Genomic DNA, 12074 nt, shown 5'->3' on the forward strand with positions numbered 1-12074 from the left:
ATATTAAAAATTAGTACCAGAAAGGATCTTGGTAGTATAATCCATTCTTTCTGTTTTACAGATAGGGAAATCTAAAGGTTATAAAAGGGACTAAAACTCAGCAAGCAATTCATAGGACAGGGAAATAAGAGGGAAAGCTGAATTAAATCTTTAAAGATAGAGATGGTACAAGTAAACTTTGCTAAGTAGTTTTGTGTGATTTTAAAAAACCTGCTCTTAAGCTTATGTAGTATTTATGTACAAAAGTGGCTTTATGCAGTTGTTGTCTAAAGAATGACTTACATTTTTTGGATCTGGATTAAACGTTCTTTCCTTTCTCAGACTTGAAAACTGATATCCCTATTAATAATTATTTAAAATTAACTAAAAATATACATTATTTTAGTTATATAGGAATGTTTTTAATATAACTTTGAGGCCAGATTTCTAAAAAATCTGTTTAGGCAAACAACCTAGCTTTCCTTCTAGGTTCACTCGCTGTATGGACCCCTGTTAAAGTAATCTGGAGACATTCCTTCTATTAAACTAGGTATAAAGAAAACCAAATGTCACTGAAAATATTTTAATTAATTTCCTTATATAAATAAAATAGCTACTATAATTCTTTGTTAAAGGGCATTTACAATATTGAATATAATATTGATAATGATTTAAACACTGTAGCTAATTTAGACTTATTTATGACATCTATTGAAATTTTTAATTACCCAGAAATCATGAATCCTGGGAACCTGTGGTTGTGGCAGAATGGCTGGTTGGGTCGGTTGGTTTTGAAATTGAAGAGCAGAGATTTTAACTTTAAAGTCAGTTTTGATTTATAAAACTCTTTGAAATTTTAAGTCTATGAATTTTTTGTATGAAAATGCATACAAATTTATGAGATGCTCATTTACAAGGAATGCCTAGAAGTAATATATGCCTGGTACCATGCAGTGGCAGTAGCAGGCTCGGGCTTACCTAAAACCCTGATGCAGCCTGTTAACACTACAGGATTGCTAGAGGGATAGGCAGTGACAGAAACTGTACGGGAAAACAGAAAGAATTCGAGACGCAAAATAACGTTTTAAGACAACTGCTTTACTGTACACATGAATAACAAGAAGAAATGGTATGGGGGATATGTGACTAAATTAAACATTTCAACTTTTTTATGACTTGAAGGACAAAGGCCTAAAGAGTTAAAGCCTAAAAGAGGTTCTCACAATAATATATAACACAGAAAATAAAAGGGTACCATCTTTATACACTGTTAGAAATAACTTGAAGTGTAAAGTTGTGCGTATCTGCGGCTCTTGAAGATTATTATTACCCTGCCTTGTATTATATATTAAACCAAAATAAACAAACAAGAGCAAAAAACAAAGAAACCTTGGACACTTAGAACTGACTTACTTTCTTAAAAATTCAGAGAACTAAATGGTGACAGTCGTAGTCCATCAAAAGCAGTCAGGCACATAGTGTCCAAGCATAGTTCATTTTCTCAAACTATTAAGAACATATAATTCCACTTTTTTTCCTTGAGCTTGAAAAACTTCTCTTTTCCAGATACCTAAGAAAAATGGATACCTTCTGCATTGAATCCATGTAGCAATCTGAAAAAAAGAAACCAAGTGGGATAGTATTCAAATGCTAGTTTGTAGTAAGTAACAACGCATACACAGTCCCTGTACCATGAGTTCTAAAACACAAATACTCCTAAGATGTCAGTAAAGAAACTATTCTTCAATTAAGTTTATGAGAGATATATTGGTTAAAGCCACCTCATTTTGGTGCCTCTCCTGTCGTAGCCTGTATGTCTTAAGGCATGATGAATTTAACTAAAATAATCTTAGACCTACACTAACCCTGGCCTAAGAGCACATTGGTACTTGTTCCATTTCAACCTGGTAGTGAATGCAAAGCTGTTTGGAATTAGAGACAGGAGAGAGATGAATGGCTAATCTCGTGTGTCCTTTCTTGCTCTCTGAGCTCAGTTATTCAGACTCAAATACTTCTCTCTGGATACCTATGTACTTATCAGATCACTGTTTTAGTAAGCTGCATGTTTAGTAATCTTGCAGAAAATTAATAAGAATGAAGGAAAATAAGATGAAATATTTCTATTTAGACCTGCCTGAGATTATTTTCAGGATGGCCCATAAGAACCGACAGGATGGGTTAAGGTATCTAAAGATGGGTACTTATGGATAATGTTCAACTCCTGGCATTAACATCTAATGAAGACAGTAGTACTGCTCGCCTGCCAATAAAATATAAGTGTCATTTGTCTCAGTTACATACAACTGTGTTTCCAGCATAAAAAAGTAAACCAGTGACTTTTATATCAATCTACCCTCTTTTTTTCAGCCTCTAGATCATGGAAGCTTTGAAAATGAATTGGTTAAAGAGACAAAAATTTATGGTTTTTTAGTTAGGAAATCAAAGTGTTAGTGATTAAAAACAATGAATGCAGGTCAATTGTTATCTGACTATTTGACACCTTACTCTGCTTTTGTAAGATTTACTTGCTTAATCGAAGGAAAACAAATTTTGCTCTATATTGCCCAGTTACTTATGACACCATTCTTTCTTTCTTACTTCGGGTGTATAGAACTTGTCTCAGTCCATGAAATAAGTTACTGAACCAGTTAGAAATGATAACCAGATACGACTGTAACTAATATTATTTCATACTTAAAAGCTATTCTCAGTAAAGAAGATCCAACTATATGTATTGTGATTCTTCTACCTGAACGGCTACTTTGAAGAGACAAACTATTAAGACTATGAATGGGAGTTGGGGGAGGGGGCTGGAAGGGAGAAGCACACACACCATAACTCACACTGTCACAGAGGTTATCTCCAGGCTTGGACTGTTCTTCATGTACTGTTCTTAAGAAAATGCATTCTGCTGCAGCTAACTAGCCTCCATCTTCTACACCAAATACTATTCCATGCCATGGAAGTGCTATGCAATAACTCCCAGGTAGCACCTTATAACCGCTTAAAAGCCTTTAAATCTCTAAATATGAAGGTGTCACAGTAAAGAAATGTAAACATGTAGTAAAAGGAAAATGTAGTTACCTGATGAAATCATCTATGTCCATGGAACGGGCCCGCTTGTCACTAAAACCTGTGCTGGTTAGGATTTGCTGTATTTTATCTGCTATGCTGAAATCTTCTGGTATTATCTATCAATACAAGATGCAGAATAAATGAACAACATATCTTTAATGAAGTCACCTTGACTCTTTTTTTTTTTTTTTTTCCAGTTAAGTCATAAACAGTCACCTTATCTCTTCCTGATAGTTTTGGAAAGTCTAACTGTGTCGATAAGACTTGCATCTCTTAATTCATTAAGTGGTTGATGTTCAGCACATACCGAGTACTCATCGTGTATACTGCCCTTTTTCTTCTTAGAAATTCTGAAATACTTATGTTTCAGGCTTCGCAAAGTACTTCATAACATAATTAAAGCTGTAAACTAGATTTTACAGCAATTGTTAATATCTTTGAAAATTAACATTTTCTTGGCACAAATTTCATTAGCTAGCTAGTTTTTCTCAAAGATAGCCTCTCTAACCCTTGAGATATCTTCTCTAACCCTTGAAAATGCTTCACACTTCACATCTTCCATCCAAAAACTTCTTAATCCAATTTAGTATTTCCTATGTAGGTAGTTCAGAGACTGTATTCATAAAATGGAGGTAGCTATGCTACCGGTACATTAAACCACGTAAGAGCTGAATGAAAAAAAGAAAATTTGCTTTTACCTGCTACTCTGTTTAGATTGGAAAACTAAAAAATTATCAAACATCACAGTCATATATAGATGTCTGTGTGTTCACACAACTCAAGAAAATGTTGCACAGATAATGGTAGGAGACATGAGGTTCACAACCAGAACTTGCCATTTATCCCTTACTTTATTCTAATTATTTCAATTTCTGGGCATTAAAAAAAAGGCACTGAGAAAATGGTAACTTTAAATTTGTAATTTCTATATGAGCAACAAGCAAGAAGGGATGGCCCCAATTCAAAAGCTAGCAAATACCTTTAAGCTGAGTAAGTTATACATGGTTAAAATTTGGGAGAAAATTATGACTCAACTGAATCTTTTTATAGCCAAAAGAAAAAAACTGTCAGTAAAAAAGGACAGAGTATTCAAGGCTGCTCATTCTACGAAGTATACAGCAGCACTGACCTATGACATACGATCTTTTAAGGGTCCTATGAAATGTTCAGAATTAAGAGTTTTGTAATATATGAAGCAGTAGGAAATGGACATTTTAAAACACAACACATTATTGAAACATTTTGTGCTTACAATATTATGGACCGAACAGTGAATTCTGTAGTTTTTTTCCAATAGCTGTTGGACTGCACTTGACCTATAAAGAAATGATGTCACTATTATTCCAAACAAATTATAAATATAAATTTCCTTTACTATAAGATTAAGCCTATGTTCCACATGGTAAAATTAAAGAACTAAAAAAGGTTGAATATTTAAACTTCTGAAATAATCACAACTCCTAATATTTAAACCTAATACACATCTTAAGGAAGTTTTAGATTACAAAAAAACATCATCTCAAAAATTAGTTTTTTCATTGTGGCTTTCACCATTTTTTTTACCTTGGGTTCCAAATTGCTATTATATTTTTCCAAGTTAAATGCCATGAATCTTTCAAAAGTGTGGAAGGGGTCCATCTGTCACCTCATTTTTCCAAGGAAAAGCAGATGTGGGGTATAGTTTTTGGGTTTTTCCCATTTCTCAAAAAAACAAACAAACCCGATCTAATTCCCAAATCCAGGAACTTTTCTTCATTAAAATCTCCTGCCTCCCAAAGTACAAAATTAAAAGTGTGTCTGGACATGGATCATGTGTATGCTTTAGGGTAATACTGTTCAGGAAAATGACCAAATTTTAGCGCTTAGCACAGTATCTGAAGCATTGATCCCTCATATATCATAAATTAGTAAAATACTTACTTAAATGCAGCAGACAGTGTCTTGTTTTTCCTAACAAAGGTGATCCTTACTAGGCCATCCCATTCCTGAAACAGTAGATGGTATTTTCTTAGAAAATATTAAGCCCCACTGATAACCTAGTAGGCACAATTTTATCTTACTATATAAAACTAAAGGCCTTCTGAAGTGATAAAAATGTTCTATATCTTGATGTGTCTGGTTCATATATACAAAAGTAAGATCTACATTTTTCAGTTTTGTGCACCTCATTGACTATTATACCCTCAATTTTAAAAATAGAAAACATTTGTGCCACATTGGAACAAAGAACATTGCATTTATTTAACTCTAAGTATTGTCTTCAAAAGAACATGACTCAAAACAGACGTGATTTAGAATACAGCCTGTGTAATACACCTAGCTAAACCTTGTAGAAATAGCTGACAACCACACCACCGCCACCAGCTACTGACCACATAAGCATGTTTTTATCCAATGTGATTGCAGTGAGGTTTTACATCAAGTCATGTGGCTTTCTTCTCTTTTTAAATGGCAAAAATTAGAATTCTGATTAAACAGTGTTGCTGCTGCTGCTAAGTCACTTCAGTCGTGTCCAACTCTGTGCAACCCCATAGACGGCAGCCCACCAGGCTCCCCGTTCCCGGGACTCTCCAGGCAAGAACACTGGAGTGGGTTGCCATTTCCTTCTCCAGTGCATGAAAGTGAAAAGTGAAAGTGAAGTCACTCAGTCGTGTCTGACTCTTGGTGACCCCGTGGACTGCAGCCCACCAGGCTCCTCTGTCCATGGGATTTTCCAGGCAAGGGCACTGGAGTGGGGTGCCATACCCATACTATTACTTTAACACAACTATTTTCATTTTGTTTCCCATGTCTTATTCAAATAGATATATGTTTTCTGTAGATATAATCTTCAGCAAACTGCAATGGTATTCTTGTCTTTTTATCTTTTGCAAACATTTTCCATGCTCTTCTGAGGTCTTCAACAACTGTGTTGTGTCAAAAAATTCTAAGTACTCCATCACAGGATGTATTATAATTAATATTCTCCTATTTAGACATTTAGGTTGACTCATTCTTCCGCTGCTACAGACACACATCTTCTACCTTGGACTTTTTTTCCTTTTATTGAATGACCCTATTTTAACCTCACCTGAAAATTGATAGGTGGTGGTGGATTCTTAGGTTCTATCCTTACGACACTGGATTCCACCTTGGGTGGTGGTCTGAAATTATTCTTTCCAACCTGTTAATCAGAAAATGTTTAGTAGTCCTCTCAAAAACAACTTTAAATAGTAATCAGGACTTCCCTGGTGATACACTGGATAAGTGCCAATGCAGGGGACACTGCTTCAATCCCTGGTCCGGAAAGATTCCACGTGCCAAGGAGCAACTAAACCCGCAAGCCACAGCTACTGAGCTGGCATGCTGCGACTACTGAAGCCCACACGCCTAGAGCTCACGCTCAGCAACAAGAGAGGCCACTGCAATGAGAAGCCTGTACACCGCGATAAATAGCAGCCCCTGCTCGTCACGAGAAAGCCCGCACAAACAACGAAGACTTGCTGCAGCCAAAAATAATTTTTTTAAAAAAATAGTAATCATACATGCTCTTCACAGAAGGCACAGCTAGATGCCCAGTGATAAGTTAAGCCCCATCATTTGAACAACAGTCACTTACTTTCATTAGATGGTCCACACGTGCTAACAGCTGTGTGTTAATCGACAGTCTGCAGTATAACTTATCTCCAGGTTTTGCGACCAGTCGGAGAGCAAATTCTCTTTGAAACATTAGCACGGCACATCTGAAAAGACAGCAGAAAGGAATAAAAAGAGAAAGGTCATTTTCAACTATAAATGTACTTTAACTTCAATGACTTTTCTTAGGTGGGAAACAGTAAATCAGTAGCTATGGTTAATAACAATCAGCTGGCCAGAAGGGAGGAGAACAGTTTCAGCCTGAGCCTTATTCCCACAGAATGACCCACCTACCTTTGTTTTTCATTGTATAATGGTTGTAGCTCTAACCCCTTGTGAACATAAGCCCTCAATGATCAGATGAGAGAGTATTTCAGGTCAACAAAAGTTTCACGAAACTATAATCACCTGGATGATATGAAATGAATGCCCTGATATATTCCATTCCATGTCATTTAAAAAAAAAGTGACAGTCATGGCTCATTAAATATATTTTATAACTACTAAGGAGTTTTTGACCTGCAATTTGAAAATCACTGCTACAGAGTGTACTAGAAACCAGTTAGCAGGACACTTCAGAATCTAGACATAAGAAGTTTGACCTGGGCTAACAACAGAAGCCTAAGAAAATATGGAAAGGCCATCTGGTCTCAGAAGCACGACTCAGCCCACACCTCTCCCAGGTAACTAGCAACTGCTAAAGAATGTGAGACAGAGAGAGCAGCACACAAACTGATACTTTCTACAAAACAGATTCTCCAGTAGTCTTTCAACTGAGTTAACCTTAACCTTTGGCTATCTGTGTTCATGGCCTAAACTGTAATTTTTCTAAGATTTGGCAGTAACTTTAGTCTTCTGGTCACAAACCTGAAAAAAGGTCGGTGCAGCAACAGCTTGAAGACAAAAGGAGAAGAGATCTGGAAAAGAATTAACTGATTATTTCTGGGAAAGACCCACCAGAGAACCATTTAGTAAATATAATGTTCATACATTTGGAAAACATACCTGATAAGGCAAATTTGCCACACAAGCATCAAAGAATGGCAGATCTGCTTTTAACACATCACCCACCATTACTTGAAGTTTGCTGGCCAGAGGCCTGATGATAAAAAAAAAAAGCAATTAAAAAGAACATCATTTCACAAGATTGAAATGTACTTTAATTCTATTATGTATACTCACGTGCCCTGAACTCTTTTGTGAAGTTCAGCTACTAGCCTTGGGTCAAGTTCACAAGCAATTACCTAAATTAAAAAAAATTTTTTTGTAGGTTAATTATGGAGAATAAATCTTTTCCTATTAATAGGAACTTACATTATTTAAATGAATTAAAATTCTTTTCCCAATTCCACCATCATTATTCTTCAATTGTACTCTACCAGTATATTTTAAAGAACTTACCTGAAGAGAATTTAATGAAGAGATGATTTTACAAAATGTGGCAAGGGGGTTAAAGGAACAACAAAAAACATCACCCAGAAAAGTAAGCAACCAGACTACATGACCGTTCTACCCAAATACTTCACAGGATTACTGTGCTCATATGGCTCCATGCTTTGTAATTCAAGTGATGATGAAAAAAAATACACAATATGTCTCTGCAGTAAATGTTCTTTAGAAGCATACAAAGCAACTGCTGTGGAATGAGTAGATCACTTCTCTCACCTACTAAGATCCAGAGCAGATAGCATAATTTCTCAAGTAAATGAAAAGGGATACCAGGTAGGCTGAAATTTTATTTCAGTATAAGCTGAGGTTTTGCTGACTTCCAGACTCTGTCTACAAAGCAGATATATGTGAGGTTTAGTCTGTTTAGCTCCCAGATCCATTCTCCAGCTTTGCTGTGCCTGTAGGGTAATACAGTCCAGCTCCCTCGCCCTTTGACTTCTTGTTGGGCCAGGCTAATGGAAGGCATTACTGGATCCAAGGGGTGGGGTTGAGAACTTCCTAATGCCTGCGCCTGCCTCGCACAAGTTCTGGCAGCGGCCGTGTTTGGCTATGAGTGGTCCCTGTCCCTGCTCTTTCTGGGCTCCAGTAACACATTTCCCTCCTCTTGTCCCTTGAGGTTGCTCGATGGTAACTGTTTCCTGCTGTTGATAATCCCTAGGTTTTTCACTAACTGTTTACTGGTTCCCTTAACATTCCCACATCTTGTCAATGGTCTCTTCACTGAACTCTCTTCAGATAAGTTCTTTGTTGCCTACATCCACCAGAAGACACAGCAATGATCCGATGTCACTGGAACTGGATCCACGAAGAGACAAAGAAGGCGCCAACAGCAGCCAGGTGACACTAGTCTCAGAGGCCTGTGCTGGATCTCCTCCCGAGTTCTAAGTCCAATAACTCCAGTCCCCTTGCTTTGTTCCCCTGAGCCGAGAGGTGGTAGCTGCTCTTTGTAATTCAACTCTTGGGTTAACCTCAGTGTTTTATTCTCTTGGTCCTCTAACAACCATGTAACCAATTCCCTGTACTGAAGTATCCAATGTCATTTGTTTTCCTGATTGATATACCCATATTTTTTTCTTTTAATCCATTTAAAAAAATTGAGACAATTGACATAAAACATTATATTAGTTTCAGGTATACAATACAATGATTTGATATATATAACATTCATGACCACATAATTACAATTTTTTTTGTCATGAGACTTTACTCTTTGCCAACCTTCAAGTATACTACAGTGTTGTTAACTACAGTCATGATGATGTCCATTACATCCCCAGACATATTTATTTTATCCTGGAAATTGGTACCTTTTGACTCACTTCACCCAATTTGCTCATATTTTATAAGATAAAGTTTCTAGCAAAGGAGCAAGAGTTACTGTTAAAATAACAGCAATTCATTAAAACAGATTTATACTTGTAAACCACCTGAGCTTACTCACATGATGCCTGATACCAAACACTAAATCCTCTCTTTACCTTTTTTGCCTTTTCCAGCAACTTTACAGTCATATTGCCAGTTCCAGGTCCAACCTCCAGCACCACATCAGTTGGTCGTAAGGCAGCCTACAAGCAAGCACAGCTACTTTAGCTTTACAGGCACATCTGAACACAGAATTTAATTTACATCAGAATATCTTTACTCAAAAGTGCACAGTTAGGAGATCTTATTCTGACTCCATTTTTAGGAGATTACTTCATGACCTATGTTTAAAAAAAGTATCTCATTAACGTTAGGCGCAAGTGGAAATTGAATAGTCCTCCTAACTTGGGGTAATAGGAGTCAGAGAAGTAGGAACAGCAGACAGCAGTTCTAAGAGTGGCATTCTCCTTCCTATCTTTGAAATGATTCCAACAGCACCTTGTTACCAACACTATTATCACTAGGTTCAAAAAGGAAGGACCAAAATGATGAACCATAGCATGTTGTACTAGTATTTCTCAATTCCACATCCATGTATGGTTTCAAGAGTGCAGAAGGATCCAGAAATTGTACACAAAAATTAATGTCAGTCCAGTGGTTAGGACTCCATGCTTCCTCTGCAGGGGGCGGGGGTTAGATACTTAGTGTGGGAACTAAGATCCCACAACCCTCAACATGTGGCAAAAAAAAAAAAAAGTATATGTATGCACATAGCTGGAGTATTCTGAGTCCGTAACTTTCATCAGATGCACAAAGGAATTCATGAGTCAAAAAGGTTAAAAAGCTAGGCCAACTCTCATTTTGCATACGACACTAAGTTGACATCTCTCACCCTGGTAATGTCCTTTCTACGGCGCCAGAATATTTCCTTTGCAACCATGAAAGTAATCTGCACCACCTATTGTTTCATGTCCTAGCTCCCAATCATACAAAACAATAGGAAAACATCAATAACCCATACAGGAAGAATACTCTGAAGAGTTTACATGTGGCATTGGCTTATAACATACAGGTTTCTCTGGGGAACAAACTTCCAAAGGTGTCTGTTTAGATATATTTTTAGGGTTTGCAGTAAACAAAAACTAACAGTAATAGATGCTGCCTAGAAAAACTGGTAATAGAAGAAGAATCTGGAATTGAACAGGTAGAAGTGTCAAGCTAAGAAGTAAATAATCTACAGAAAGATAAACGAATTTGGAGTTAGAACCCGAGACTCACAGAATAAAGCAAATCATATTGAAGAGAACTTGCGAATCCTACACAATTCTTCAATTCATTCAACAAGTATTTATACAGCATCTATTTTGTGTCAGGAATCTTTTCTGTGCTTAGATATCCCTAAAATTAAAATCAATAACCCAGTAACTCTCTCCCTCTCCTCTTCCAAACCCACCTTATCGATAATGCTGTTAACAATTAGAGGATTTTTCAAAATATGCTGCCCAATCCCCGTGTTGAACATGAGTCCTGCAATAAAACATGAAATAGCTTTAATTTCCCAACTAAAAACATTAGATCGTCCCAGAGAAGAAAACAGGATAGCTAGGGGACGATAACTGCGCCAGCTAGGGGCGCCAAACGTCACGCTAAGGAGCCTGGATGACAGACTTTTAAGTCCACCCCTTCCGTGAAAGAAAGTCAGAGGCGGCGCGCGGGGCCTGCGCTCGTCGCTCGGGGAAACCCGGGACTCCCGCGCTCTCGGAGCGCTGGGCCGTCCGGTATCACTGTCCCCGCCAGAACTCCGACCTTGTCCCGGCTCGGTCCTACCGGAAGTCCCAACCCAAGGGATCCCAGCTCTCTCGCGGCTGTCCCCACCTCCGGCGCTCTTCAGCTGCCCGCGTTGTTGTTGCCGCTCGCGGCGGCGGCCGCTAGCCGCTGATTTGATCTTCGGCATCTCTGCAGGCAGAGAGCTCACAGGCCGAGGAAGTCAAGAAGGACCCGAACCGGCAACCTCTAGTCTCCGCACCACGTGGGAATCACCTGCCCGCACCACCAGCACCCTATCGGGCCACGTAGGGGTGGGGCGAAACCACGCCCCTTGCTTTGCTCCGGGGTCCGCCCCCAGAAAGAGGGAGGGCCTTTGGAGCCCGGTGGCCGCCGGAAATAAGCTCGGCCGCTCGGGAAGCCTAACCTCGGAAGCCTACGGATCCCAGAAGACACCGCGCTGCCGATTCTAGCAGTTTGGATTGGCTAGTTTAGAATCGGGGGCGGGGCCTTGCCCCTACACGCACCAAGCTAGTTAAATAGGTTTGGGTGTGAGACCTCAAGGAAGTGGAGGAAGCTTAAGTTACGTAATGTAGTTAAGCTTGCGGATGCTTTACCAGGCTAGGTTGTTGAATCTCTCAAATACGAAGAAAATTTATGTCATGTATTTCTCTCGTGTATCCCAACCGATTGTGGGTGAGGATCCCAGGAGCTTGGGAAGAGGAGCTTGCTCCTCTAGCGGGAGTGAATTCTCCGCTGCTTGTGTTACGGAAAGTAACTCTGAAAATGTAATTACGTGTTTAGTTTGACTGGACCTACTGGTGGTTTCG

General features: G+C 38.5%; 1 protein-coding gene across 3 annotated transcripts; it reads right to left on the bottom strand.

The window, feature by feature from the left end:
- Positions 1–1056: 1056 nt before the first annotated feature.
- DIMT1 (DIM1 rRNA methyltransferase and ribosome maturation factor) lies at positions 1057–11620 on the bottom strand. 3 transcript variants are annotated; one of them, XM_005900489.3, is made up of 12 exons: positions 11356–11620; positions 10934–11007; positions 9597–9683; positions 7852–7913; positions 7675–7768; positions 7537–7586; positions 6653–6776; positions 6125–6217; positions 4975–5039; positions 4307–4370; positions 3064–3170; positions 1057–1592 (listed from the first exon to the last, which is right to left on the bottom strand). In XM_005900489.3, exons 1-12 carry the CDS (start codon positions 11432–11434, stop codon positions 1550–1552), a joined length of 942 nt encoding a protein of 313 aa, XP_005900551.1. In that variant the 5' UTR covers positions 11435–11620; the 3' UTR covers positions 1057–1549. The 3 variants fall into 3 exon arrangements, with proteins under 3 accessions (XP_005900551.1, XP_070213616.1, XP_070213617.1); XM_070357515.1 differs by lacking the exon at positions 10934–11007 and having other exon boundaries at positions 11356–11615; XM_070357516.1 differs by lacking the exons at positions 10934–11007; positions 11356–11620 and having other exon boundaries at positions 7852–7915; positions 9598–9661.
- Between the last annotated feature and the right edge of the window lie 454 nt (positions 11621–12074).

The sequence above is a fragment of the Bos mutus genome, chromosome 20 (assembly GCF_027580195.1).
Source record: "Bos mutus isolate GX-2022 chromosome 20, NWIPB_WYAK_1.1, whole genome shotgun sequence".
In the NCBI taxonomy this organism is placed as follows: Eukaryota; Metazoa; Chordata; class Mammalia; order Artiodactyla; family Bovidae; genus Bos; species Bos mutus.

What these genes read in the sequence shown, in the direction of transcription:
- DIMT1 (XM_005900489.3), bottom strand. Translation starts at nt 11,434, where the DNA reads ATGCCGAAGATCAAATCAGCGGCTAGCGGCCGCCGCCGCGAGCGGCAA. An exon ending in CACAAAAGAGTTCAGGGCAC is followed by an intron (nt 7,769 to 7,851) that starts GTGAGTATACAT and finishes TTTTATCATCAG; the next exon opens with GCCTCTGGCCAGCAAACTTC. An exon ending in ACACTGTCTGCTGCATTTAA is followed by an intron (nt 4,371 to 4,974) that starts GTAAGTATTTTA and finishes ATTTCTTTATAG; the next exon opens with GTCAAGTGCAGTCCAACAGC.